This window comes from Plectropomus leopardus, chromosome 6 (genome assembly GCF_008729295.1).
Source record: "Plectropomus leopardus isolate mb chromosome 6, YSFRI_Pleo_2.0, whole genome shotgun sequence".
NCBI lineage: Eukaryota > Metazoa > Chordata > Actinopteri > Perciformes > Serranidae > Plectropomus > Plectropomus leopardus.
The window spans coordinates 9264252-9291776 of record NC_056468.1 but is presented as its reverse complement, the minus strand read 5'-3'; the positions used below and the strand labels follow the sequence as shown (position 1 = coordinate 9291776).

General features: G+C 40.6%; 3 protein-coding genes across 4 annotated transcripts; 1 reads left to right on the top strand and 2 right to left on the bottom strand.

Moving 5' to 3' along the window:
• The first annotated feature begins 133 nt into the window (after nucleotides 1–133).
• On the top strand, nucleotides 134–2998 carry LOC121944646 (purpurin-like). Its single transcript, XM_042488508.1, has 4 exons — nucleotides 134–1346; nucleotides 1713–1849; nucleotides 1958–2070; nucleotides 2156–2998. The coding sequence occupies exons 1-4, from the start codon at nucleotides 1209–1211 to the stop codon at nucleotides 2524–2526; spliced, it is 759 nt and encodes a 252-aa protein (XP_042344442.1). The 5' UTR covers nucleotides 134–1208; the 3' UTR covers nucleotides 2527–2998.
• A 105-nt stretch (nucleotides 2999–3103) lies between these two features.
• On the bottom strand, nucleotides 3104–9926 carry idua (alpha-L-iduronidase). The gene is made up of 14 exons (XM_042488507.1): nucleotides 9593–9926; nucleotides 9080–9220; nucleotides 8878–8960; nucleotides 8383–8490; nucleotides 7836–7931; nucleotides 7172–7374; nucleotides 6532–6711; nucleotides 5915–6131; nucleotides 5492–5701; nucleotides 5258–5379; nucleotides 4528–4653; nucleotides 4206–4282; nucleotides 3866–3966; nucleotides 3104–3748 (listed from the first exon to the last, which is right to left on the bottom strand). Exons 1-14 carry the CDS (start codon nucleotides 9727–9729, stop codon nucleotides 3648–3650), a joined length of 1902 nt encoding a protein of 633 aa, XP_042344441.1. The 5' UTR covers nucleotides 9730–9926; the 3' UTR covers nucleotides 3104–3647.
• A 1134-nt stretch (nucleotides 9927–11060) lies between these two features.
• LOC121944643 (poly [ADP-ribose] polymerase tankyrase-1-like) lies at nucleotides 11061–27509 on the bottom strand. 2 transcript variants are annotated; one of them, XM_042488505.1, is made up of 28 exons: nucleotides 27036–27509; nucleotides 26050–26274; nucleotides 25693–25788; nucleotides 25093–25129; nucleotides 24722–24797; nucleotides 22673–22693; nucleotides 20916–21010; nucleotides 20765–20831; nucleotides 20121–20307; nucleotides 19824–19945; nucleotides 19459–19550; nucleotides 19118–19196; nucleotides 18843–19014; nucleotides 18516–18595; nucleotides 18022–18167; nucleotides 17453–17618; nucleotides 17072–17291; nucleotides 16681–16790; nucleotides 16262–16450; nucleotides 15733–15979; nucleotides 15504–15586; nucleotides 15061–15181; nucleotides 14741–14838; nucleotides 14354–14428; nucleotides 14062–14167; nucleotides 13702–13888; nucleotides 12799–12955; nucleotides 11061–12364 (listed from the first exon to the last, which is right to left on the bottom strand). In XM_042488505.1, the coding sequence occupies exons 1-28, from the start codon at nucleotides 27484–27486 to the stop codon at nucleotides 12278–12280; spliced, it is 3792 nt and encodes a 1263-aa protein (XP_042344439.1). In that variant the 5' UTR covers nucleotides 27487–27509; the 3' UTR covers nucleotides 11061–12277. The 2 variants fall into 2 exon arrangements, with proteins under 2 accessions (XP_042344439.1, XP_042344440.1); XM_042488506.1 differs by lacking the exon at nucleotides 22673–22693.
• Nucleotides 27510–27525: the final 16 nt, after the last annotated feature.

The following is a 27525-nucleotide window of genomic DNA, read 5'->3' as shown; positions in this document are numbered from 1 at the left end:
TCCAACTTCTCAAACATGAGGATTTGCTGCTTTTCATGTTAATTATTTCCTTTTTTTAATTAAATGTATTTAATTTATATATTACTATATTTAATTTTTACTTACATACTTAACTAATGTTTACTAGTAACAGAGTACTTTAACAGTGCAGTATTAGTACTTTTACTAAAGCAAAGGATCTGAATACTTCCTCCATGACTGCCAAAATGAAACATTTTACCCCACTGTACAGGATGAAGCTCTGGTAGCATTTACAGACAAAAGTAACAAGCAGGTTACTTAACCGAGCAACAGATGGGAACAGCTGAGCCTCTGCTGACATAACATGACAGAGCGTCATTACTCAATGCTATTCTCCAGACTTTTATCATCTTAAATGCTACTGTTTCTTCATTTGCGATGCTAGTAAATGTGAAAATTTTCATTGTCCCTTCCCCTTTACATCCCTAAACTTTATGTATCTTTTTCTGTTTTATATAAAATATTTTGTCTACAGTAATAATCAAGAAAACCCTACATATTTAAAGTCCATTTACAGTCAGTCTTTCAAAGCCATCTGTGAATATACAGAGGTATAAAAACAGAACTATAAGAACTTTACAGGGTATTGATGAACTTTACAGTTGGTCTTGGGAATAGTATCCCAGTCTAGAGATTTGGGCTGATTTTATCACTGTATTACAATACTTTCTCAGTAGGTATGACTCAAAAAATTTCATATTTGCACTTGGAGGTCTTCATGACACCTTAGTGCCTCAAATACAGTCATGTGCTCATGTAAACATGCCATGGACGTGTGACTTGAAGCTCAGGCCAACTCTTTGCCCCCAGCAACTGCCGTTATGTATCCCATTATAGAGCCCTGCAAACAATTACATAAAGCCCACACACTGCTGAATGCGATGGTTCATCAGCTTACAGCGGGGGATTTTGTTAACTGGATTAGCAGTAGATTTAAACTCTGCATTTAGGTTCAAGAAGTGAAAATAATCAGTGAGCCTGTCTGTGCATCAGATATATAAAGGCTCACACGCCGTCTTCTCACCACAGCTCAGACAAGCCAACAGCTCTGCACTGAAAACTTCCTCCAGCTTCATTCTACACTTCAGGTAAGAGGATGCTGTGTTGTGGGGACTAACTGATGTTTTTGCAAACTAAATATGGAGTAGCAAGAGTGACTTTTTGTCCTTTAAATGACAAATTAACACATGCTACACTTTATTTTGCTTAGAATGGACTTCCAAATGTTTGCCCTGGTGATGTTGTTCCTGGCCTGTGTGGAGCAGGGCCTGGCCTCCTGCGTGGTCGACAGCTTCACAGTCAAAGAAGACTTTGACCCCAAAAGAGTGAGTACAGAAATGTGTCTAAGTGTTCAGTTTAGTTCCAGTGCAAGTTACGGCATAATAATGGCTCTATGTAAGTTCAGAACAGCTAGCTACAAGCTAGAAAACAGATTCAGAGACAGGAATAATGATCGTAATCCTCCAAATAAACCAGCACATCGTCCGCGTACAGTAAAATATATGGTAACATGTTGTGTACTATAATCAGCGTTATAAGGAGTTGAGCAATTTGTTAATTATCTTATATCTCTGATTGTAGTACAAATCCAAAAAAAACATTTGACATTCAGTTTATGTGCATAACCATATTCTACTCATGAAATATCTATTAAAAGAATTTCTATATTCATCTGATTTTTTCGCCGACAGTATGAAGGAAAGTGGTACGCTCTGCAGAAGAAAGATCCCGAGGGTTTGTTCCTGCAGGACAACATCTCTGCTGAGTACACTATTGGGGACGATGGTGCCATGGTTGCCTCCTCTCGGGGCAGAGTCACTCTCTTCGGGTGGGTATTTGTTATTTTTTGGTGCGAGTCTCTGTGTGATATGTTTAAATGAAAATTTTCCATTCTATCTTGCAAAAGTGACATTTTTTTTCTCTACTTCACATCCAGGTTCTGGGTTGTGTGCGCTGACATGGCTGCTCAGTACTCTGTGCCCGACCCCGGCACCCCTGGCAAGATGTTCATGAACTACCAGGGCCTGGCCAGCTACCTGTCCAGCGGCGGTAAGCTTCCTCGGTTGTATACACACATTTTCTCGACCTCTCTCTCACACAGTTGAGACTTATCTCTTGCTCTCTGCTCTTCCAGGTGACAACTACTGGGTCATTGACACAGACTATGACAACTACGCCCTCACCTATGCCTGCCGCACCCTGAAGGACGACGGAAGCTGCGAGGACGGATACTCCCTGGTCTTCTCCCGCAACCCCCGTGGCCTCCCCCCTGCCATCCAGAGAATTGTTCGCCAAAAACAGGAGGAAATCTGCATGGCCGGAGAGTTCCAGCCTGTGCTGCAGTCTGGTTCGTACTCAGTCTTTCATATTCAGTTTCATAGACAAACAGTGACTATGTACTTTGACTTGCATTTAAAGGATTTAGATTATAGACGCCAAAAATGCCACATTTTTAACATCATTATAGCGCTTCACTGCACTTTTTCATGTAGATTCAACTCTTAGAAATACAAAAAAAGTCTCAGTTACATAAGTTACTTATCAGTCACTAATCAGTCATAAGTCATTAATTTTTAAGTAATTTTACTTTGTATATTCAGATTAAATGTTTCAAGCTCAGTGTTACATTTTAACATCTAACAGTTGACCCTCTTCTCTCTGTTCTGAACAGGAGCCTGCTAAACTGCTTATAAGCTGAAGCTTTTTGAGGAGCCCTTCATTATACTGGATTGATCATCATCCTGCCAAAAACGAAGACAGAGCTCCGCTCAAAGTCACAAATATGAGAATAATTATGTCATGCTTATGATCTGCCATGTCATAGGAAAGAATTCTCAGATAAATCCAATTCAGCTCCCCATAGAAAAAAAAAATAACAATGCCAAAATGAAAATATAATTCCAAATCAAATTCACTGAAAACTTCCAGTTGAGTGAATTCTGAAATAACCAACTACACAGTATTGTCACACTGATGGGTAACATCTGCGCTGGGTAATCATTCTGTATTGGTGACAATAAATTTTGTAAAGAAACTTGCTGTTGTCCTTGTTTTTGTAAAAATGTCCGTGTGAGCAACTGAGTTTGCTGGTCCAACTTTTACTTACACAAACATGTAAAACACAATCATTTAAAAATCTGAGACATCTAGAGTATAAAAAAAATAGAGTTTAACACATAAAAAACAAAGATTATTCATGTATCCATTATAATTGTTGGTCTGGTTGTAACTGTTTCTGTAACGGTGCGATCAGTTATTTGTTAATCTCATTGCAATGTGGGATTTTGTATTTTACTTCTCCTTTTATACAAATAACAACAGATAATATGCAACTGCATAGCAAGTATCAAATCAAATCTTAGTTAAACACTGTTTAAAAGGCTGTCCTTGAGGATGTATGACAGAGCTGGCCTGTTCATGTGTAAGTTTATTAAATAATAAGTCTGGTAATATTTTCTTGTTTCTCTGTGTAACCAAACTTAGTGCTGTCCAGCATGATTGAACCAACTGCATATTAATCCACTGCTAAAAATAGTCATTGACAAATGTGCTAGTTACTTCTGTTTGAGTCATTTTGTCTTAAAACTACAGCGCTACAGGAAATACTGATCCTTTTAATAATTACACTATATATCCTCTGAGTACCTCTCTGGCAGCGAGTACGGGCCAGGCCTTCCCCAGTAATCCACAGCTCGGACTCTGTACAGACCGCCGACCTGCTGGTCCACTACAGAACACAACATAGTATTTGGTATTATTTCTATGGCTGGATGTCACTATGCAAAAATATTTTTGTTCATTGCCACCATAACAGTCCTTAAATGAATTAACCGGGAATTCTTACCTGGTGAATAAACATGGGAGGTAAAAATGGTGTCTTGAGTATTAATTCTGCTGAACTCTTTGCCATCTGCGGAGAACTCCACTTCAAATGTCGTAATGCATCTGCGTGAACAAAGAAATTCAAACGCATGAATGAGTAGTTTCTTTTTTTTGGTCCACGCACATTAAATATTCACTGCATTTACACATAGTCATACAGAGATTAAACCTGTTGAACTGTTGCACTCAATATAAGGAGTTCCACATAAGACACATTTTCACATGAATAAATCTGTACCTTCTTTCACATCTTTACGGTTTCTCCCAGTGACTAATGTAAAAATAAAAATATAACTACTTACTTGGAATCAATACAGTGGTCTGACCAGATAATCAGGACTTGGCCTTTGGTGATCCTGATGAAGCGTAATCCATTTACCTAATCAGAAGTGAAATACAGTTCAGAGTTCATCTCTTTTGAAATATGCAGCTCAGTCCCATTCAGAACTTTTTTTTATCAAGTCCATCAATCCCTTTCCCACTTTGCAAAGTTCAGTGGAGAAAATCTGCCTTATTACCACAGATGGCACTAGCACAATGTAAGATTCAACTGATACACTGCTGGAGATACTGTGAGGTGCCACAGTCATTTTGATTTAAAAATGTTGTGATGTTGGTACTGACCTGGTCTGGCTCTGCTTTGGGTTGGGCACAAATGTGGATGAGGAGGACAGACGGCACAGACAGTTTGGCATTTAAAGTCAGATTTTCCGCTGCAGGAACTTCCCAGGGCCCGTCGACATGAGGGTCCTGACACAATGACACATCATCAGTGGGTCAAAGCACTTTACGGACACAGAAAAGCCCAAAGCGATCAGATGAATCAGCTCTGCCTTAATGTCAGCAAATTGAACATATTAATTAAAGGTGCACTGAACAAGATTGTCATCCATGAATACACCTCGTCTCAATATATTGTGCAGGTAAGATGTACTGGGTCTGATATTATCGTAGATGGATACCAAGAAATCCAAGACGTCAAGCACACCTCACTTTCGATCTAATGCCAAATTACTGCTAGTGTGAAAGTTTTTTTTTGTTTTTTTTTTTTAAGGATAGATCTTCAGGAACTCTATGATTCATCTGACAAATAACAGTCCAGACTGATTTTAATTGATTTCTGGTTTGAAAAAAATGCTCACAGGCAAAGGGCCAATCACAATAATTCTGAGCAGACTGATTAATTCAGAGTGGCAAGAGAAATTACTTTCACACACACATATAGAGAAAAGCTTAACATACAGCATATTTTAAAATTACTATGCACAACTTTTGGAAAAAATTCATGCAGTATATTGAAAAAAACCCCATAAATATCATGATTTTAATTGTTAAATGTTGTTTTGATGTTTACCTGCGCACTCCTGAGGCGTCTGAACTGCTCTGCTGTGGGGTAGTCAGGGCGGCCCATGCTCTGCCACAGCTGGTATGGGTTGGTTACATTGTTGTCAATGTAATATGCAACATACACAAGACCTGGATGACAAACACACGGATAATGAGTAGGATGAAGTAAAGCACTGGTGATATTTTTCTGAAAATAATCTTTAAATCTAAAACAAGACTTCAGTTTTTTTTTTAAACCTACCCTTCTTCGTAGCCAGTCCCTTCAGTGAGATGGTGACATCATCAGTGTTCATGGAGGTGCTGTTGTCGTCACTGTTGTAGACCAGCACCGCGGCCTGCCAGCTGTCTGAACCTCCAGGTATTACAGGCTCGTGGCTGCTGGCAAGAACTCCTACAGTGCTGCTGTTGGTTCCTGCTGTGTCCAGAACCTGAGCCAGGACCTGGGTCTCTCCTGAAAGTGGAATCACATACAAGAAAGGCAACAGGGCCATTAAATTAGGACTAGGACAGATAAAACGGCAACATCCTGGAGACCGGAGCTGTGCAAGGCTGATTCTGAAAACGCAAACATATGAATGAATTTCATCATAACTAGAACATATATTCCCCCTGAGACGTATAAAACCCCAGAGGTTCACTTGTTGTAGAGTAAAGAGATTGTCACCTAGCAGCGCCAGCAGGCCCATGACCGTGAGGACAGGCTTCCTGATCAGCTGCACGTGAGGGGGCTGGGTGTTGTTGACCTGGAAGCGGGCGGTCAGCGTGCGCTGGGTGAAGGGGTGTGGGTGGTAGCTGAGGAAGGCATTGTCGTTGCTGAGGAGGGTGTAGTTGATGGTGCTGTTGGAGTCTGCCAGCAGCAGATCCTGGTGCTGGTTTATCACCTGTAGAAGGGAGTAAGACACAAGATAGGTGTAGTGTAATTTAACTTTTAGAATGAAGAGCTAAACCTGCCTGGCTGTGGTGCGCAGTTCCCCATCCAACCAGTGACTACAATTATATTTTATAATTCCTTCCTTTAGCTCACATGCCCCTATTACAATTACAAAACTCAACGCCCTGAATACCAACTGCAAGGGTTAACAGAACAGGCTAATATTATAACACTATGTTTATTATACAACATAGTAATGATTATTACATACCATTTCTGTCAAAAGATTCACCTAAATACTTCAGAATGGGCCTTTTATTACAAATGTTGATCTTCATCATCACATGTTCAAATATGATTTAACTCTCTAGGTGTTTTTCATGCTGCTCTCCTTCATCCCTTCCCCTCACCTTTGCCACCATTGCAGCGTAGGTCACATCAGCCCTCCACTCCTGAGGCCTGGACCAGCCCACCAGTGGGTCAGCCTCATCGTTGTAAACAGGGAGGCTGCGGAATTGGGGGAAATGCTCCTGGATCTCCCCCATTGTCTGGATCTCCTGCTGCAGGATGGGCAAGGAGTAGCCTCCTCCCTGAGGGACAGAAAGAGAAAGTCAGCTTCCACAAAACTGATTCTCAGTGTATCACTTTTACAGTAATTTAACTCTGTGAAACCTGGGCAAGTTGGCCTAATCTTTTTTTTTAAACATGGGAAGAAGAATAATTAGAAATATACAGTAATTTTTGCAAGCTTTTGAAAAAAAAAAAAAAAAATCTCTGGATTTCTTGCCAAGTTGCCCATGTTTTTTTTAATGAAATCAAACCAATTTGCTCAGGCCTCAAATGTTTAAATACTTGTGAAAGGTGTCTGAATGCAGAAAAAGAAAAGTGATGTTGATCCAGCTGTCACAGGGTTAGGATGACGGATGCAATGATAAATATTGTTTTAAAAAACTCAATATTCATGTACAATATTCATTAACATCACTATTCTTGTGTTTCTTCTTGAAAATTATTTATTATTATTTGTTCTGTGAGTCTAGAAAAGCCCACCTTCTTGTGCAGGGCGATGTAGTCGAGCCTGACCCCCGTCTCTCCAGTGAAGTAGTTGGTGCCGTTGTAGCAGTGCTGCAGCATGGCCCAGCAGTACGGGGAGTGCGGGGGAGAATGGCACGAGTCTCCTGGACCTCCGAACCTCAGGTAACGGCTGGCAGCACGCAGACCCTCCGAACACGCATCATAGTAGTTTAAAAACCCTAAAGAAGGGTTTATTATTCCTCATGATCAAAAACAGTATTCTCTGGCAACATTAAATCTATGAAATGTGAGGATTTTAATGACAAAATAGTCTCCAAAAGATTGAATTCATAATTTTTAAGGTGACAAAATCCATTCAAAGAGCTGTTAGACCATTAATGTATACTGAAACTCTCCACTGAACCTAGACTATTACTGCTTTAATGAATATATGAACATATATCTATTCAAGTATAAAATATATATTTGATAGATTTTATTCAATGTCACTATCAGCCTATTGAGCCAAAATTTCTATAATCAAATGACACACTCTTGGAGTAAGGAGAAGTAATATTAAAAGTAATATATAACAAAAACGATGACAAACAAATTACAATTTCCTAATCAATGGCTTCGTAAAAGGCACCAATTTCCACTATAAAATCAAAATATCATGCATAATGCATTATGGCTTTACCTTGAATTGACATGGTGACATTATCAAAGTCATGGTTGTTGGGCTCATTCCACGTTTCAAAGTTCCACTGAGAGACACTTCCCAAGCCGTACTTGTCTGTAATTAAACAAAACATGACAGAAATCACATTATTTAAGAGCAGGATCAAAAAGTACAGGTTAAGTTTGTCTTTGTCTTCTTATTCTAAAAGGTTATGTAGAATTACACATGAAATATTTGGACATAAACTAATGAATGTTTCTGTGAGGACATTACACTTCCTGAATGGTTCTGATATGATGTAAATACTTGTGTAAAAACAAAGCTGAAACTATCCAAAAAAGTATTAAATTTAATTGTGAAATACAATAAAAAATCTTGCCTTCATTTTTCAGAGCAACACATTAGCTGCACAACTGGCAAAATTCATTATTCTATTTCAGCACCTAAAAAAAGTGATTCTCAATAGCAACTCATGGTCTTTTTCGAATTCAGGTTTTTATTGCCCATGATTTCATGATATGGCGTGCAAACAACAATGCAATAGTAACAAAACAATAGCACTCACCGATGTACCTCTTGGCTATGAGATAAACCAGATTTCTCCACTTGACCACTTGTGATTTGTCCTCAAAGTCAGTGAAATAGTTATTGACACTGCCCATCAGTTCAAAACCTGTAAACCACATATGTAGAAATCCATTAGAGTTCGCATATTCACAGACACATGTCACACGTGCAACGGAGACCAGCAAACTCACATCTCAGAGGTTTTTTAATGTACCTTTATCGGTAGATTTGAACAGGCTACTGACAGAACTCTACTTTGGATTCTTGCTTAAAGCCTTTGGGACAACAGTGTTTCAATAATATGGACTTAACTATGTAACAGTTATATAACAGCTACTGAAAAATGAATGTCATCTTGTAAGCACCAATCTGGAAATATGGAGATCAGATGAAAACATGAAGACTAGTGGGGTTCATTTGGAAAGAAGATTACTTAAAATATGCATCACAAATATGATGTCATGTTTTCTTGCCAGGGGTTGTGGTACAATACCTGGTCGCAGTCCGTTAATCCTCAGGAGGTCTATTAGCTGATCCAGTTTGGTAAAGTTGTACTGGGGTTCTCCTTCAATATCCCTACAATAACAGGACCAGACAGCATTAATTAGTCATAAGGAACACTCATAAACCAGCAATTTAAGATGATAATGTCCGTCATAGTCAAACAAGACAAGTTTTCTTGCAAGTTTACTTACTGTGCGGTGATCAGCTCCAACATCCAGTGTATCCGGACCTGCTGGATCCCTCCATGGGGGACTGATCCCACATAGGCCAGGTTCAGCTGCTGGTCGATGCTCAGGTCAAACTGGTGGGCCTGGGTGTGAGGGAGCGGGGGACTGAACACAGACAGGAGACAGCCTCCTCAAACAGGTACCGCTGACACAACAATGCATTTATAGATTGACAATATTTTATATATCAGCATGTACATAAAGTTAGTACTTAAGTGTAGTCAGACTTCAGACTGAGACTTGTCATTTATTGCCTCTTGAGAAATATCCACTTAAAAAGAAAAAGTCTCTTAAATAAACTTCCTCAGTGCAACATTGTTCAATACATTTATTTAATAGCAGAGGTCTTCGGTATGAAAATAAGCTCACATTCACGTCTCCATTTCAATAAACTTTCAACTTTCTCCCCGCCTGCTGTTCACCACTGTGTTTCTTGCTGGAGTAACTCTGAAGAAGACCAATTTTTATTTCACTCACCAAAAACCAGTGCTTCTCCAGAAGTGTTTAAGATCTCCAACTGGTCTTCCCAAATCGACTGTGATAACATATGAAGTCGCTGAAATTTCGGTAATGTTTAGAAGTAACGCAAAGACAGAAAAGGTTTTCCAGCGCATGTCTGCGACTGCGCATGGCAACTTTGTGTCGCGCGAGCTGAAGGTACTTTAAAAACGACGTGAGGTTAGTAACGAGGGGTCAGCTTAACCCCGACATGCCCTACACATTGTTTGTGAATAAAAATGTAAAATTGTGAATGTAAAATACGACCAAACAAACGTATTTCCTCTCCTGTGGCGAGTTCTTGTCGCAGTCAGCTGAGCATGATGACGTCGAACGGGTGCGACGTTGCTGTTGTAGTCTTTTATGGAAATTTGTTTTATGAAATAAAGCATATTAAAAGCATGTTCAAATCGCAAAAACTTCTTAACAATCCATTGCCATGTACACAAAAGAGAAGCACTATATTATAATTAGAGATAGGTGTGTATAATTAAATATCATTTCAGTTTAATAAAAACGTTTAATTTAAAACTGGTCAGAATGGATTTCTTAGGTTAAAGTATGACCCATTTTTGGCACATATGCTACCCTGAATACTATTAACTTGATCAATAAGGCAAGAGTATAATTGATCTATATATTTTTGCATAATGAGGGAAACCCTATATTGTTTAGAACAAATTGTTTTAAGTAGTACTGATGCCAGAGGTGGGGTAAAGTCTTTGTATTTCAAGTCGCAAGTGAGTCAAGTTTTTGCACTCAAGTCCCAAGTCAAGACAGGTGAGTCCTGAGTCAATTCCCGAGTCAAGACTGACAAGTCCAGAGTCAAGACAAGCAAGTCTCAAGCCAAGACAGGCAAATCCCAAGCCAAAAATCAAGTTCCAAGCCCTAACCTTTGATTCCTAAACAAGTCAAAATGTTCTTCACCAAATGTAATGCTATTTTATCAAGACTAATGTATTACATTTATAAAAATCATGAATACTTTTCAAAATATGTATTTATTTGTTATTAACCACTGCGACTGGAAGTAATCATGAGAAAATAGTGCTTTAGTGCTTTCATAGAACATATAGCACCAGTACTACAACCGAATGAACTAAGTATGTTTCTGTCACATGTTACTTTTGTTTATTCTCCTGCAACTTGACTGGATGCTGTCAGATTAGTTCAAACAAAGTGGATCTGGGGAATTAAGAGTCCACTTGTTGGCATTAAATAGCATTAATGTTAGTTGATTCAGGATATGAAGGGAAAGGAATTAATTCCTGGCGCACTTTTTAAGAAGCATACTTCTTTATGGGCTTGAGGGAAGGTACCAAGTACTTTCAAGTGAAAAGGCTTAAGTCCATGTGAAATCATGAGACATTAGTATTAAAGACCAGGTTGAGTTGCAAGTCTTTTGATTTTGACACTATTTTAAAATAAACAAACACAAGGAGCTGTTAATGGGACATTTATTAAAAAAAAAAAGTTGGGAGAATCAAGAAGGCATGAAAGGAAAATTCATGTCATTTACAGTTGAACTCTAACATACTGTTAAACAGCAACAGTTATACACAACCATTTACACAACCTGTACAAATATTTTTTTCCCGAAAAATTCGCAATTTAAATTCAAAATAACTTAAATAGGCTTCTATGTAAAAGTGCAAATCCTTACGCGTGGGATGTCTGTGAGTAAGACCATGGCGACAGAAGGGGTGCTGTGTTGAGTTCGTTGGCTATCGGGTGTTAACTTGTAAGGCATCACAAGCACATTTCAGCGTTTACTGACTCTACTGTCTTGAAGCACAGTCATATACATAATGCTTTTAATATACAACATCCACGCTTTTAGTTTATGATTGTGTAATTATGATGCCTTACGTTGCATTTGAGCTTTGTTACCGTGCACGTCTTCTCTCATACAAATTGATATTGTAAATGACAATAAAATAGTCTCAACTTCTGTGATTTGACAGAGAGCCCTTTCTCTATCAAGCTTGTCTGGCCCTGAATAAAACCACTAAAAACATTTCAGTTCAGTGTTTGTAGTGTCATTGGGGTGAAAATCTGCAGAGTCAGCATTACAGCATAGCAACAACACACTGCTACCTGTTTGGTAGTGTTCTAAGTTAGCATTAAAATCACAGTTACCAGAGGCCATTCTATACAGGATGAACCCAGATGCGGTGGGGCAGTAGTAGTCCACAGGTTTCAGGCTCTGACAGTGAGACAGTGTGTGTGTGTGTGTGTGTGTGTGACAGTGTGTTAAGAAGCGAGAGGTTGGTGATTCTGCACAGTCACAAGGCATGAGACAACAAAGAGTGGCAAACTGTTAATGCTGATAATTTTAAGTCTCTACAGGCATCCTCCTGATTGGTGAGGAGGTAAAGAACTAACCCACGCACGCTATTGGGCCGTACATGCTTCTGTGTTAACATGCAGCCAATGCAAAAAAAAAAAAAAAAAAAAAAAAAATTGTGTCATCAACACGGGTGGGAGAGTATTATACAGCATATCTGCTCATGAAGCACTGGTCACCATGGGTTCTACTGGACAGGAGACTGGAAATGTGTTCCGTAAATAAAAGGTGTTTAGGCATTTGCAATACAAAGGAGAAAATAACGAGCATCGAGTCCTTGTGTGCGTGTGTGTGTGTGTGTGTGTGACCTAAAGTAACTACGACTTCTGCTCAGCTCCTGCAGCAGACTGGGCCGCACTCTCCGGTTTAAGGATCTGGTAGGTGATGAGGTACTCTGGGTACGCCTGAAGGAATAATATAGCAGGACATCAGCCGACATAATACAGCAGGTCTTTATTGTGTTTTTTACTTATGTTATATAAGAAATACTGTTCAATGAGCGGGTGATTACTGCGAAATAAACCTTTCACAATAATGACCCACTCGCTGTACATTATTCCATTTATTATATTGCTACTTACTAAAGAAATAATGTGACACAAAATACTGATTTAAAAGTGATTTCATTGATCAAAAAATTGTTTTATTGGTTCCGCGAAGCATCTATGATAAGAATTATGTCCATAGTATTGGTTTGTTGTTCATAGCAGCAATGTTTTTATCAGAAATAACTGATTGTAGAATGCTGTAATTGTCCAATCAGAATCAAATACTCAACAAAGTCGTGCAATAAAGGATAAAGGGTATACAGGAAGAAATTGGTGGTTTGCATTTTTACCTGCTCTCCTCTGTAGATGACGTACTCAGCGTAGGCCAGACCGTTAACGCTGGGCCGCCCGATCACTGAGTGGTGTCCTGGAGGGGCGTGGGCCATCTTCATGGCACTGAACTGTAGGAAGGACTTCCCCAGGGTCACTCGGCAGAACAGCATCTGCCTGAGGGTGCAGGCAAGAGGAGATGGGTCAGACACAAGTGTCTCACAATACTGCATATGAAACCTTCACTTTGATGAGGAACACATGGGTACAAATGCCTTGATTTACTGGCTGCACATCAGTATAGTGCCTCGGTGACTGCCATCAGCCTATTAGAAAATAAAATATCGCGCAGGCTAAAAAGCAGGGCTTCAGACTGCATCCTGTTGTGATCTGAAGCAGTAAAATCACAATCGACGTGTTGGGGATGCTCTCTACGGTTTCCCTAATAATACTGTATATATGAAAAAATAATCTGTACAATTTAGCAGGAGGAGGGCCAGTTAATGTTAGCTCTAAGCAGCCAGTGTCATCAACTAACTGCTGATGAAAGGTTGCATTGAGTCACATTATGATGCTTTCAAGCTCTCTTTGGTAAAAATGAGTACTGGGGGAAGGGAAATTATCATAATGTCTTCAAATGTCGTATAGTAAAATGGAATCTTTGATTTAAATAAATGCCAATAATTAAATTTGTGTTCATTATAAGATACTGCAGTGAAGGGATGAATGATTTTGAAATAGCTCAAAAAGTGTAGAAAGTGTATATTTCTTTGTTTCTCTGGCACACAAGGGGAAATAAACGACAACAAAAATAAAATAAACAACAACATCCAAAAAAAACAAGCAAACAAAAAAAAACATTGTTGTGGTCTGAAACTGCAGTTAAACTTTGACAGTCTTGGTTCCTGTCAAGTCAGAGTTACCTGTGGCACAGGTAGCAGGATCGGTCTTTGTGCGTTGGGCAGCCTGTGCCTCCACCGATGCCATAGACGTACTGATTACTCTTTGAGGAGTTCTCTGCAAAGTAGATACCTGCTCCAAACATCCCTCCTATGTAAGCGTGGCGCTCATCGAAGCCTTTGTGGATGATGGCGTTGATGAACGGGGAACCTGAAGTAAGATGTGCCAACAGTGACAGATATAATAACATAATTACAAGTATGTGTCTGACAAATAAGAAACTTGAGTTAGGGAAAGTCTTTAAATAACTAAACTCAAAATAGACAAACAATGCCGGATGCTGACACAAAGCAAACAGATGGTGTGACAGTGGGTGTGGTTACCATGAAACAACATCCTCTCATTGTGATGGTTGTGGTTCTCATCTGCGATCTCCTTCTGCCTGTGGGTGTAACGTTCCCTCAGCTTCTTATTTACCACCTTCTGAATCTGTGGGGCAAAACATGACATGTATCAAACACGATGTTGGGCGTCAAAAAATAAATCTTGAGTCATCCGTCGGGTCAGGTGGTGTTATCAGTTTTCCTTAATATCAAAGAAATAGTCCCTTCAACGTCTGTTCAGTGTTGCGTGGGTTATTAAAACAGAGAGTACAGAGAGATTCCTGGTTCAGACCTTGATGATGTTGTATCTGCTGAACACACCACCAGCGTTGCCTCCGTCTCTGTGCTCTCTGATGGTGCTCTGCAACTGAGGGGACACACAACAAAAACACCAGGATTTTATAAACAGGAAAACTATTACTTACCACCAGCAAAAGCTGCTGTTGCTTCTCAATTTATTAATCAAACATTCTTACTTGTGCAGATGATGTGTAAAGCACCACGACTGAATATAAACATTTTGTAAGGTAGGAGATGCAAAATGTTGTGCCCAATCAGAGCGAAAAATCCTTTGCATAGATATTTAATACCTGTTTAAACTATAAAACTGTGACTGTTCCTAGAGATATTGACCACGGCTGTTAAAACACACCAAAAACAGAAAGTGAAGTGGACTCACCTCCTCCTCCACAGACTGGTACTCCTTGTCGTCTGGAGCGAGGTCTATCAGGATGGTGCCCTGGTTGGCACAGTGGAATGTCAGGTAGGGGTTGCCACCTGAAAAACGACAACAAAGTTAATCAACGACTATCTAGTGTTTAACAGTAAAACATCTTTCCTCTGGAGCGTCACGCTAATTCTGACTTTGCTTTTTAGTTTGAAAATGTCTCTCTTTGATGAAAACTTGTAGTGCAGTTCAAGAACAAACTGTTACAGACAGCACAGTACGCTATCATTTTTTAGGCGATTGTTAACAAAAACACAAAGACGCCTCCTTACCTTGCTGGCCGCCCAGCAGCCTCTCAACTCCCTTGATGAGCTTGTGTCGGTGACCATAGGCATTAATTCCAATCTCCTTCAGCTCCTCGTGACCCATGTCAGCCAGCACATCCAAAGTGATCTGGAAAGAGGAGATAATATAGCAAACCACTAAAATCAACTCACTATTGTGTTGTTGGTGTGTTGGCTCCAACTACCAGCCATTTTCACAAATAACCAGAGTTGAACAGATCTCTTCTGTGATATTAACACAACTCAACACTACATAGAAATGCATCTCAGTGTCTGCCAGTCAGTTGAATGTTTGTCTGGGAACTAAATTAGATTTTTAAAAAAACAACTACTTAACTGTTTTTCTAGACCCTGGGATTGCCTGAAATCAAATACTGGTACTACTACTGCATGAGTGTTTGGATGTATTAAACATTTTTAAAATAGCTGACCTGCTCTCTCTCAAAGATGTCCCTCAGGTGCTCCAGACCCAGGCTCTTCATGAATTGACTTATGTTCATGTCCAGCATGGCCACTGTGGAAAATAGGGCGTTAAGAGTTTAATGAAAAATCATCCACCAATGACAAACAAGGTTCGTGCACATTTTCCTCGTAAAAATCCCAAAAAGTTTCCATATCCATATTCTTCTGGGTAAACTGACCACTATTCAGTAAACTTACTCTCCCCTTCCTTGCGGTCACTGCCTGTGGCTCCGTCTGCCACTCCGGAGGACCCGGAGGCAGCAGCGCCGGCCAGCTCAGTGAGCGGTCCGGCCAGGTTGTCTATGCTGCTGGCGGCCGACAGACAAGATGGTGTGGAGGCGGGGGAAATGACCGAAGCGCTGACCACTGTGGCCTGCGGCTTAAAGCAGCTAGGCAGGGCGTCTGGTGGCATGGCATCCATCAGCAGGGCCCGGATATCATCAGCCTGCAGCGATGGCAAAGAAGAACTAGTTGAAAGGAGCCTGATTTAAAGTAATTCACTGTACATTCTCGTTTCTATCATTCCAGTCAAGTGATCAGTTTGGGGCCCTAAATGAACAAAAACAAGTAGCAGTATGATGCTCAATGTAACTTGAGAGCTACAAAGTGAAACATTTTTCTATTTTACAATGTATTTTAACAAACAAAATTTGCACACATATGAACTAAGTTTACAGTGGTTGCTCCCAAGCTGTCAATGTGTGTCTGTTTTGACAGAAGCTGTTACCGTGGCCAGATCCAGAGCTGTTTGGCCCTCTTGGTTCTTCATTGTGGGATCGGCTCCATGAGCGAGCAGCAGCGCACAGAGCTGCGTGCGACCCTTCTGGGCCGCCTCATGAAGTGGTGTGAAAGCCCATTTGTCCGTAGCATTCACACAGGTATTGTACTTGATCAGCAGAGCTGCGATATCCACATGCTAAAAAGGAAGAGAGGTGACAGAGGGTAAGACCGTCTCTTTCTCTGAACTACACAACAGAGACATAAATGAATGGAAACAGCAAAGTAACAGTTACTGAGCTTGCGGCAAGACTACCATAACAAATATGATTTTCTTTAAAAATGTAGTTGGTTTCCTGTACCTTTAAGCTTTTGCAATGCACAGAATCTGAGTTTGATTAGTAATGTGTTCATGTTGTTGAGACTGACCCCATAAGAAGCAGCATTATGAAGAGGGATAAGGCCTCCTTTGTCCTGGGCATTGACATCAGCTCCATGCTCCAGCAGATACTCTGCCACCTCAAGGTTGTTGTACCCAGCTGAGGAAACAGAACAGTAATTAGAGCGTGAAAATGCTTTTTTTTTTTTTTTTACATTCTGCTTAACTACAGCATCTAAACTCCTCTTTTTGAAACACAGACAGTTCAGCAGATAGAAAGAAAAAAAAACAAAAAACAAAAGCACATACAGCCTGTGAGGCAATGTTGAAAGCTTTTCCCTTTCTAACATTTCAGGAGAGAACTAGACAAAGATCAAAAAATTGTTCACATCAGGTGTGTGTTAGTAGCAGTAACATGTCACAGCAGCTCGTGTTGATTACCTGCGAGGTGGAGTGGTGTGGAGTTGCGCCCCTGTGTGTCTCTGCAGTTGATGTTCTCTGGGGAACAGAGTTTCTGGACTCGGGCCAAGCAGCCTTTCTTGGCAGCGTCCAGCAGGGCGGCATCACCCCTCAGCAGGTCCTGGATGTCTGTGTCTCCGTCTTTCACCATGTCCAGCGGCATGTTACCGTCACGGTTCTTCTTGGATGGGTCGGCTCCGTGCTGAACAAAGTAGTTTGTTATTACACTATTTTATGTATATGTTTAATAAATGAGACTGTGTGGCTTCACAGTAAAATTCTGTATTTTCCACTCATGATGATCATCAAGATAATAACACAGGACACCAATTCATGTAAGTAATGCATGTGACAGATCCTCACTTTAAGCAGCAGTTTGCAGATCTCATATTTGCCTTTGGCTGCGGCCTCATGAAGCGGGGTGAATTTCCACAGGTCGGCCACATTGACTGAAGCTCCGTGTCTGACCAGCAGCTCAGCCACTTCATAGTGACCGTAGGAGCACGCGTTGTGGAGGGGAACCAGACCGCTGCAGGAGTGAGAAACACAAGTTAAAACCCTCCAGAAGCACGATGTGTTACCTAGTTAAAACTTTCTTCTTATGCGTGCTAAAACATAAAAAATAAGAATCAAATAGAAATTATCACTGACATTCACTATTTGACTTTCTACTTACTGTTTATCTTCCTGCTTACTGTTTGGCTCTCTACTGTTATATTCCCTTTGGGGTGTCTTGCTTCTACCTTGCTTTTTTTTGTCAAAGCACTTTGTAAACTCAGTTTTTAAAAGTTGCTGTATAAATAGTTATTATTGCATGGCTATAGAAGAAAAACATCCTTAGTATCTCAAAGAATCAAACATTTTTAATTAATTCATTCATTGAATTTTTTATATAACCCACAGATGGTTAAAATGGCAGCAAGAGAACTCACCCCTTGTCTTTGGCATGGACATCGGCTCCATGGTGTAACAGGTATTCAACGACAGCCACTCGATTGTAACCAGCTGCAAAGTGGAGAGGAGTGGAGTGGCGGCCCTCCAAGTCCCGGCAGTTTACATTCTGTGGAGTGCAAAGTTGCTGCCAAACAAAAAGACAACAAGATAATTAGCAAATCACTGAGTGGTGTAATAACAGGTTTACAAAACAATTAAAATGGTGCCTTCACAGTTAGCTGTAAGCCACTGCTAGATCTGCCAGTGTGTTTGAAATGTCAGTGCTAAAATTCTTCAGGAAAACAAAAAACTGCCCCAGTCACAGTGTAAGATGATGATTTTATCATAATAATGCATCATTATGTAGTAATGTTTGCTGCTGCCAAATCGGCAACTGAAAAGAAGTCTCCAACTATAAATAAAAACAGGTGCCGTGTCTAAAAACCAAACAATGCTGCTGGTACAAAAACTACCATGGAAATAGTGAACTTACTTGCACTGTGTCCAGATCCCCCGCTTTGGCTGCCTCCAGAAATCTGTAGTCCACGTCAGAATTACGTGTGGGAACATTTTCTGGAATGAAAAAAGGAAAAAAAAAAAATCAAATGAAATCCTGTCACCTAGGTTTAAACCTGGCAGATCTGAAGACAGTTATAAAAGAGCCTTGAGCACTGAAATTCCCACAAGATTTGTAGACTTCTGCCTCATCTTGGGCAAGGACATGAAGTGCTGTCGGAGTGGATTTTCAGTCTCTAACTTTAAAAGATCAAACCAAAAAAGCAGACAATGTTAAACAGTGAGTGGCGGTGGGTGTGATTACCATTAAGAATCTGTTGCACGGCCTCGTTGCCCATCTGAGCAGCGGTGAAACCCTGCAGAGACACGATGGAGGGGTCGGCCCCGTAGCTCAGGAGCAGCTTGCAGGTCTGGATGTGACCAGCCAGCGCAGCTCTGTGAAGAGCTGTCTGACCCAGTGTGTCCACAGCGTTAACCTGCAGTCAGAGGAGGGGACGTTTCAGCAGCATATACTTTTAAATCCTTTCAAATATAATTTTATAATTGACAGAACGGAATCTAAAAACTAAACAAACAGACCTTTGCTCCATGTTTCTGCAGCACCTCCAGGATATCGTTGTGAGCTCTCTCAGCAGCAACGTGCAACGGTGTCATGAAGCTGAAAGTCACAAGACAGAAAGTTATCTTTTTTTTTTTTAATTTTATGATCAATTTTTATTAGCTAGTTATCACCTTTTTGATACCATTGCTTCAACATGCAGTAAACTTTCTCTTTTGATGCCATTTTTCTCTTTTTTAATGTTTTTCTATGTGGAAGACCTTAACTTAGCTATGCCTCCAAGTTAAATGAGTTGATAATCACTGTAATTGTCTAGTTTAAAATATTTCTTACATGTAAAAACTAAATGTTGCAGACTTACTCTTTGTTCTTCTCGTTGATGTTGGCACCTTTACGCAGCAACAGCTCAGTCACCTGCTTCCTCTTGGGGTGGGGGGAAGCCACAGCACAGTGCTAAAATACACAACATTAGAATAATGCACTTGAATTTTGACCAGCCAGCCCAGGACAAAAGTTAAGAGAAAATGCCACATCGCTACATCTGTGGCCAATCACATAAAACTAACGGGCTGTACATCATAAGTCATTGGAGTATTGCTAGCAGGATCACTTTTAATTTCCAAGGTGAATTTTTGTCAAGATGAGCAGTGATTTTAATTTCCACACTGCACTCAAATGTAAACATGATGTTGAGCCCTGAAACGAGTAGTGAGGCTTGATTCTGACCAGAGCGGTCTCGTTGGTCTGAGGATGTTTGAAACTGATGATCTCCAGAGCCAGCGTCTTCTTCACTTTGGCCATGTCTGCCTCCCGGGCAGCCTGCAGCAGCGAATGACCTTTGAACTCATCTATACATGGGAGAGAAAAGGGAGGAAAAGGAAAATTACTTTTTTGAGCAGCCAACAGCTAATGCTTATGTATTGAGCCTATAATGTATATTGTGTGAGTGAAAGATTTTCCATTCATCATTGTGCGCATACATGTCTATGTGTATGCTGTGTGACTGACTGTGAAAGAACTCACAGGTGAGTCTTTCTTTAAGCTCTGGAGTGGGGGCCATGTCCACAGCGCTCTTGCTGTGGCAGTTCAGCAGGGTGGGGTCGGCCCCGTGGCTCAGCAGCAAGGAACACACTTCCACTCTGTTCTTGGACGCTGCCTCGTGGAGAGGAGTGAACTGCCACAAGTCCATGGCGTTCACACAGGCTCCGTGCTGCAGAGAACAGCACAGAATGTGTTCAGAAGGTTAACTTCCCAGATTTCAGTATGTCACATTATTAAAACATTGAAAATTCTGATTTGAGTGGTTTGTTTTCATGCCTTGCTCCTAATTAGTTTCTAATTCTAATTCCTATTGAAAGTGGTCAATGTTAAATTCTTTGTTCCAGCAAACTGATGGAGCAGAATTTTCATAATACAGTATATTACAAAGCAGCCAACAAGTTCGAAGAGAAAGTTTGATGAAAAAAAAGCAAGTTCCTGTCAGAATCTTCTCTTACAAATAACACACACTTGCATAAATGCACAGGGATGAAGGTGGTTTTACTCTGAAAATCTCATCGTCTAAAGGTACTCTTTATATTCAACTGTGTATGAATGCATATTTATGCTGCCACATGTCCAATAGTATCTTGACAAGTTTGAGAGAGAAACCTTTTTATGGGTCTTACTTTCAGCAGAAGCTCGGTGACCTCAAAGTGGCCGTAGGAGCAGGCGTTGTGAAGGGGAACCAGGCCACTGCAAGGAAAACACACTCACTAAATTATGACTCAATGGCAAATTAAGTGTTTGAGTGTTTTTTTTTATGAAAAAGCGCCTCACCCTTTGTCCTTGGCGTGAACATCGGCTCCATGCTGGAGCAGGAGCTGGACAATGCGGACCCGGTTGTAGCCAGCAGCCAGGTGGAGGGGCGTCGACTGTAAGAGAAGACAGCTTGTTAGCACACGTGGATCGTCGTCATGTTCAGTGTGTGTGCTGCCTTCGATGGCCACAGAGCAAGCGGCTGATTAGGGCCAGAAGCATTGTGCTACGGCAGGCTATGCTCGGTGAGTTGCAGATGAATGGTAGATATGATGATGCAAGGTCAATGAAGTTTGAGGGCAAATCCAGCGACAAAAGTTCATTTGCTGTCGATACTGTCTGACCTGAGTGAGTGACAACAAGCAACTTAAACCTCATTACTCATTTACATCGACTGCCATTTGACAATGTCAGCAAAATAAAAATATACTTCCGTCTTGGGAGTTTAAAATTAAGTTTTATGGAGTTAGATGACAAGAAAGAATTGCGATTGTTAGACTATAAAAATTCAAAATGGCTGCGCAGGAATTACAGTTGGGTGACGATAGCTTGTTCCTGGATTTGATAAGTCATCCTCTTTTTCTTTTATTAGGAATATAGGGCAATCAGGTAGTCATTTAGACAAACAGAAAACAAAATGTGGCAAATATTACTTATTTAAATGTCCACCATTGAGTTTTGGTTTATAAATATTCAATTATTTTTAAGTGCTGTTTCTTTCTATAGCTGAAATTGTGGTAAATACAATAAGAGGATTCCATACTGGATCCAGGTTTGATGAAACACTATCGAACCCCAACTGTAACAGGATGCAAGGAAGCTACAAAAAGCAGGCTGAGTGTTTGAGAGTGCATCTCTGCAAGCTATTAGAGGATCAAATCAAATGGCTTTTTTTTCAGCCGAGGAAAAATAAACGTTAGTGTAAGCAAAGCTTCAAGTCAAGCTAAGGTGGCATTTGTTCTCTACTCAAACGTCTAGCTCAGGTCAAGCTTACAATCAAAAAGAAGGGATATGTCACTCATTTCATTTTCCATGCAGTGATATTAATACAAATCTGAAAAGGCCAACTGTTAGATCTCAAGCCACGGTGATCAAATCAGATGGACTAGAGAGTCGAATCATGGAGGCATCGTTCAGTGTGGGATGACACGAGCAATCAAAAGCAATCCAAAGTCATTACCATGGAGGGTAGCATAGCACTAGAATGACAGGTGAGAAATGTAGTCCATTCATTACTGCATACCAACTGTTCCAACAGGGAACGTGATGAAGACAAAAATTTCACAGACACGTACTCAGGATTCGCTTGACAAAATGCAGAAGGGGCAGGCCTTCAGGCATGCATGAGTGATCATCAAAAATAAATTAACATGAGTAAAAACAAAAGCCAAAATCAGATACTGACTGAAGAGCAAGTGATTGAAAGTTGGAATAGTGTGGGTGAGTGTGCAAGGAGAGGACAGACGCTGAAGAAAGCAGGCAGTGGACATTGTGAGCTCCTCTCCAAATCCAAAAAAAGATGAGTCATCACCATGACACCAACCCAACTCGCTCACTTCCTCAATCACATGCCACACACACACACAAACGCGCGCACACGCACAGAGGAGCATCAGGGTAAGGATACATGAGTGACCCGTCACACCCAGGTCCATGATGTGCAATTAACAAGTGACAGCCAGCTTATTGGTCAAATAAAAACAATGGATTAAAAAGAAATAAAAAAAAGAAATCACAACAGTGCATCAATCAAGTGGCCGTTATCAAGGTCAACTTACCAGCATTTTTTGGGATGTTGACTGATCGACAAATGTTGCCAGAGTCACACGGAAAACAAAACGAAACAAAAATTACAAAATGACAGTATTTTTCTTTCTTTTCACAGAAATTCTTTTCTTCCTGCTCAAGTCAGTGAAACACAAGCCCTGGTTATAAATCACCGTTTGATTCATCAAACATGGTTCGAGATAAAATGTGACACCAGGGCAGAGAGGACAATTGGCTGAAGGGAGAGTGTGACGACTTCTCCTTGGTTTTACCCATGTCTTTGTGAATAGTCAAGCACTGGTTAATGGTGTCCGCTGGTTAAATCTAAGAACAAATCTAAACTGGCATACTGGCACGGATCATGCAAACTTTGCAAAGCAGGGGGATAAGGACTAATACTTAAACTGCTGTGGAAGAAGATATGGTTAGGAATGAATGCAATGGACAAGTGCTGGTATACTGTTAGTGACATGGTGCTGGTGATAACCATTATTGTAAGTTATAATGTTTTTGGTAAAAGTAAAGATTTTTACAAAAAATTTTGTTTTTGCAAGATATGACAAGAAATGTGTCAGTAATATCTGGGAAAAGTAATGCATGATGGACAAAAGCAGCGAGAATATGTACATCAATGCCTAACATGACATGAGAAAAAAAATGCAAAAACAATCCTAAACCTACATTAGCAATGCTGACATACAAAAATTAATGCATTCCATAAAGTGTGTCCTTGTACTGCTATCCTTCTAGTCCACTTCCAAACAAAGAGGAAAAAAAATAAAATAAAAAACACAAAATGAATGCCTTAAATACCGCATCATTATTGAATCAATGTTTACAATAACATGGACTGGGTTCAAAGGAGAGAAACTAGAAATGACACAGAAATAAACCTACATCAGGGTTTCTCACACATTCACTGAATTGGGGTGGCCCACCACAGTTAAAACACCTGCCACCACATAATGATATTATATTTTTGTAGGTAGATCATTCTTCGTTAGGAGCGCTATTGTAATAAATACACTGTTTGGTTATGCACTGCACCACAGTTTCGGAGCACAGAGCGGACTCTGGGCACACACGGAGCAGCAGAATGCCAGGTGCAGGGAAAAATTAGACTTAACCATTCACTCTGCTGGGTTTACAAGTTTGCTTCCAATTGCCTCTGCAGCAGCTGCTCCTCTCATCCATCTACATAAAAACAGACTGACAGATCAATTATCTATCCCACAACTCAAACTCCCCAAACTGTGGCTGAAGAAAAAAAAAGGGCTCATAATGAGCTCTGCTTGCGCTATGTTCACGGACCCCCCAGTCATCAGCTCCTGCCACACTCAAATTCTGTGGGAAACACTGCTACACAGATTTCATTATCCTAACTAGTTTTGCTCCAGCTTCTGGCATGGAACAGTCATTATGGGGAAGGAGAGACAATATTGCTGTCAAGACAAAATTTTTTTAAAAAAATTAAACACATATTTGTATATAAAAGGAGTGCTTTGCCCACTTAAGCTCTACAAAAAGAATACAAAATCAACTAGCCGAAGTAACGGGATCCAAATGTTGTTGTTGTTGTTTTTTTACGGTGAAGAAACAATTTATATGTGACAACACACACCCACACACACACACACACACACACAAAAAAAAAACCTTAACTGAAAACTTGAAAGCCGAAACCTAGAAGATAAATGAGTTTGGTAAAGTTAAAGTTCGTTATAACAGAAGCAAATGGATTTCAAGGATGCGTTGATGAGTCACACATGCATAATTAGAGAAAGAGAAGCATCAACAACACGCTTGTCAAAGGCACGGAGGTCCCTGTTAACACCCAATGACCTAAATCCCCTTTACATCTGCACCACACCAGCTAATCAAGCCATAATCAAACGGTTAATTTCCTCACACATAATGTGACTCAGAAACCTTCTCATTTTTTGTCAACATCTTCTAAAATACAGAATAACGTTTTTGCAACCTTGCACAACGTTGTATCAAAGGTGTAACTGCAGATATCTGGCTGGTGTGATATGGTGCAGTACTAGTGGCTCTTTTACCTTGCGGCCGTCGCTGGCATGGCAGTTGACATTCAGCGGAGTCAGCAGTGCCATCAATTTTTCTTCATTTCCACTCCTGTAATTACATGGTTGAAAAGACTTGTGTCATTAAGTATTTCCCATGAAAATCACCATTCCCTGTGCTTGAAATGGAGATTACATAATTGAAAAGTAATACCACAGGCATTTAAAGATGATGACACAGCAACACTGGATGAAACTAAGTAGTACTTTTTGAGCTGGTCAGATTTAAGAGTTTTACATCACGTGTAATCTGCAGGTGCATACTCTGATGAGCAGAAATCTATGCAGCTGTTTGAACCTGGCAAATGGAAAATATATGTTCAATGACCAGTCAGACTGATACTCACCTTGCTGCTTCCAGAAGTTCATCCTTCTTGTATTCACCTGGATGAAAATAAACACTCTGATTAGCGCTAGGCATGCAAAACACTTTCCAGGAAATGTGACATCTGATCTATTACTGCCTATGTTTGTTTTGTAAATGGATGCATTCTGAGGTTTATGGAAGAGGACTACCAACCTAAGTTGAACAGTTTTAACACTTAGTTTTGTTGTAATAGTAGGGTTGTCAAAAGAGAAGATGCAAAAAAAGAAAAAGGGTGACAATAAATCACCTTGCTGCAGCTGCATGCCTCTGCTCCACCAAGACATCCAAAAAAACTAAGAAAACCACAAGCAAAGGGCCAAGTAGTGGTCATGCTTATCCTTCAATGTTTATCGCAAAATACCTGGTTTGGTCATGGCAAACTGATGCAAATATAACACTATGTGTACCTTGTCTTGTGGGAATGCAGTCTATCTGACCATTACATTTTGACTACTGGTTCCATTCCGTGATGGTTATCTGCCAGCTGCAACTTTATGAATTCATATGCTGTTCGCTATAAAAGTGAGGGTTAAGTGTCTAGAGTGTACATGTGAGCGATAATCAGCTGGGAGGGACTGACCAGTAAGAACAGCCTTGGCTGAAGGGTCCGCAAGGTCCAAAGCAGATTTTCCATCAGTGTTGCGGATGTTTGGATCAGCTCCATGTTGGAGTAACACTGAATGAGAGAGTTGCAGATATAGACAAACTTATAATTTTCTCCTTAAATCATTCAATTTTGTGTCACACAGTACACTCATCATAATTAAAAACAGCTAAGATGTTGGCAGGGAACACAAACCTGACAAGCTTTTCAGAAACCAAGGCTACATTGCAACTAATTACACATAAGACTATAACAGTCTAATTAAAAAAAACAAAACACCAAACAAACATCCAGGTTTGCGTGTGCTTAAACATAAAGGACAGGGATCCTTACCAATACAAACATCGATCTTCCCCTTGATGGCAGCCTCGTGTAACGGAGTGTAGTTCCAGTTATCTCTGGCATTGGGGTCTGCACCCTGACACAAGAGGAGGCTGACAACCTCTGCGTGGCCAAAGGAGCAGGCATTATGCAGGGGGATAAGTCCTCCATCATCCCTGGCATGAACATTGGCCCCTGTCTGCAAGAGGTGCTCCACCACATCTTTTCTGCCAAAACCTGAAAGATGTTTAAAAATGCATTTCAATAGAGCATCTCCTCTATATTTGGTTACATCAACATCAATATAGATAACCACCAACCACAATTAACATAACAGCATTAATTACATAGATTTATATTACAGAATGAGGTTGCAAATCATAAGCCTTTTCCTTACTTGGTTGCTGGTAAAATAGAAGATTTGTTTTTCAACAATACCAAATGTGAATTTTCCTAAATCTTATTTCACAACAAGTTGCATATACTTTGACAGCATTGCATAACCTGATTGATTAAATTTCACGTTAATTAATTCCTAACGACCGTTTAATTGATGGCCTATTAATTGTTATTATCTCTAGCACAGAATGTATGCTAAATATAACGGCACATATCTTACCAACACTTGCGTTGTTTTGTATTTTTTAACAACACAAAATAAAGTTACCTTTTAAGTGAAAGCCTGACTAAATTAGAGGTCGTTTTATGTTGCCTCGCTTGATGTTATGAGGGATTAGCTAAGTTTGAGAAATGTCAACAGTCTGTTTGATAATAATACTGCGTTAGACGGCGTCACATTAGCTGACTAGCACCACTGATGCTGTTAATTCACATAATAAACTTACGTGTATGTTATCATAAGAGCAAACCACAAAAACTAAAGTTAACAAAACGCACGTCAACCAAAACACAACATTAGCTAGCTAGCCGTCTCAGCGTGATACAGCTAGCGATGCAAAACATAACGCTGCTGTTTCGTTAGCTTAGCTCATCGTTACCCGCAGCGAAGTGAAGCGGTGTTGATTTTCGACCAGCCATGTCCTTCGCGTTTACATTCACCGAATCGACAAGTCTCTTTACTCGGGATACATCTCCGTTACGACAGGCCTCGAACAACTCCCTGAACGCCCCGCCGATGCCGCTGCTACCGTCGGTGGGGCTGGCGGCTCCGGAGCCGGGGCTGGAGACGCTGCTGCTGCCGCCGCCAGAGGTTGTCGTGGTGAAGCTTGCGCTGCTCGTTAGGACCGGGGCGGGCAGGTCCGGGGAGGCCAGAGCCATCTCGATCCCTCCGCTGCACTCCCTCTCATTCTCCGGGGGTCCGACGGCCGAGGTCAGCAGAGCCATCGGCGGAGAGGCCGGAGGGGCGCCCGAAATAGAGCTGTTCCTCGGCGGAGACTGTAATGTACTCTGCTGTTGTTGCTGCTGCGAGGAGCGACGAGACACCGCCATTACAGCAGCTCGCAGGCGACAATAAAAACTGCTCCTCCT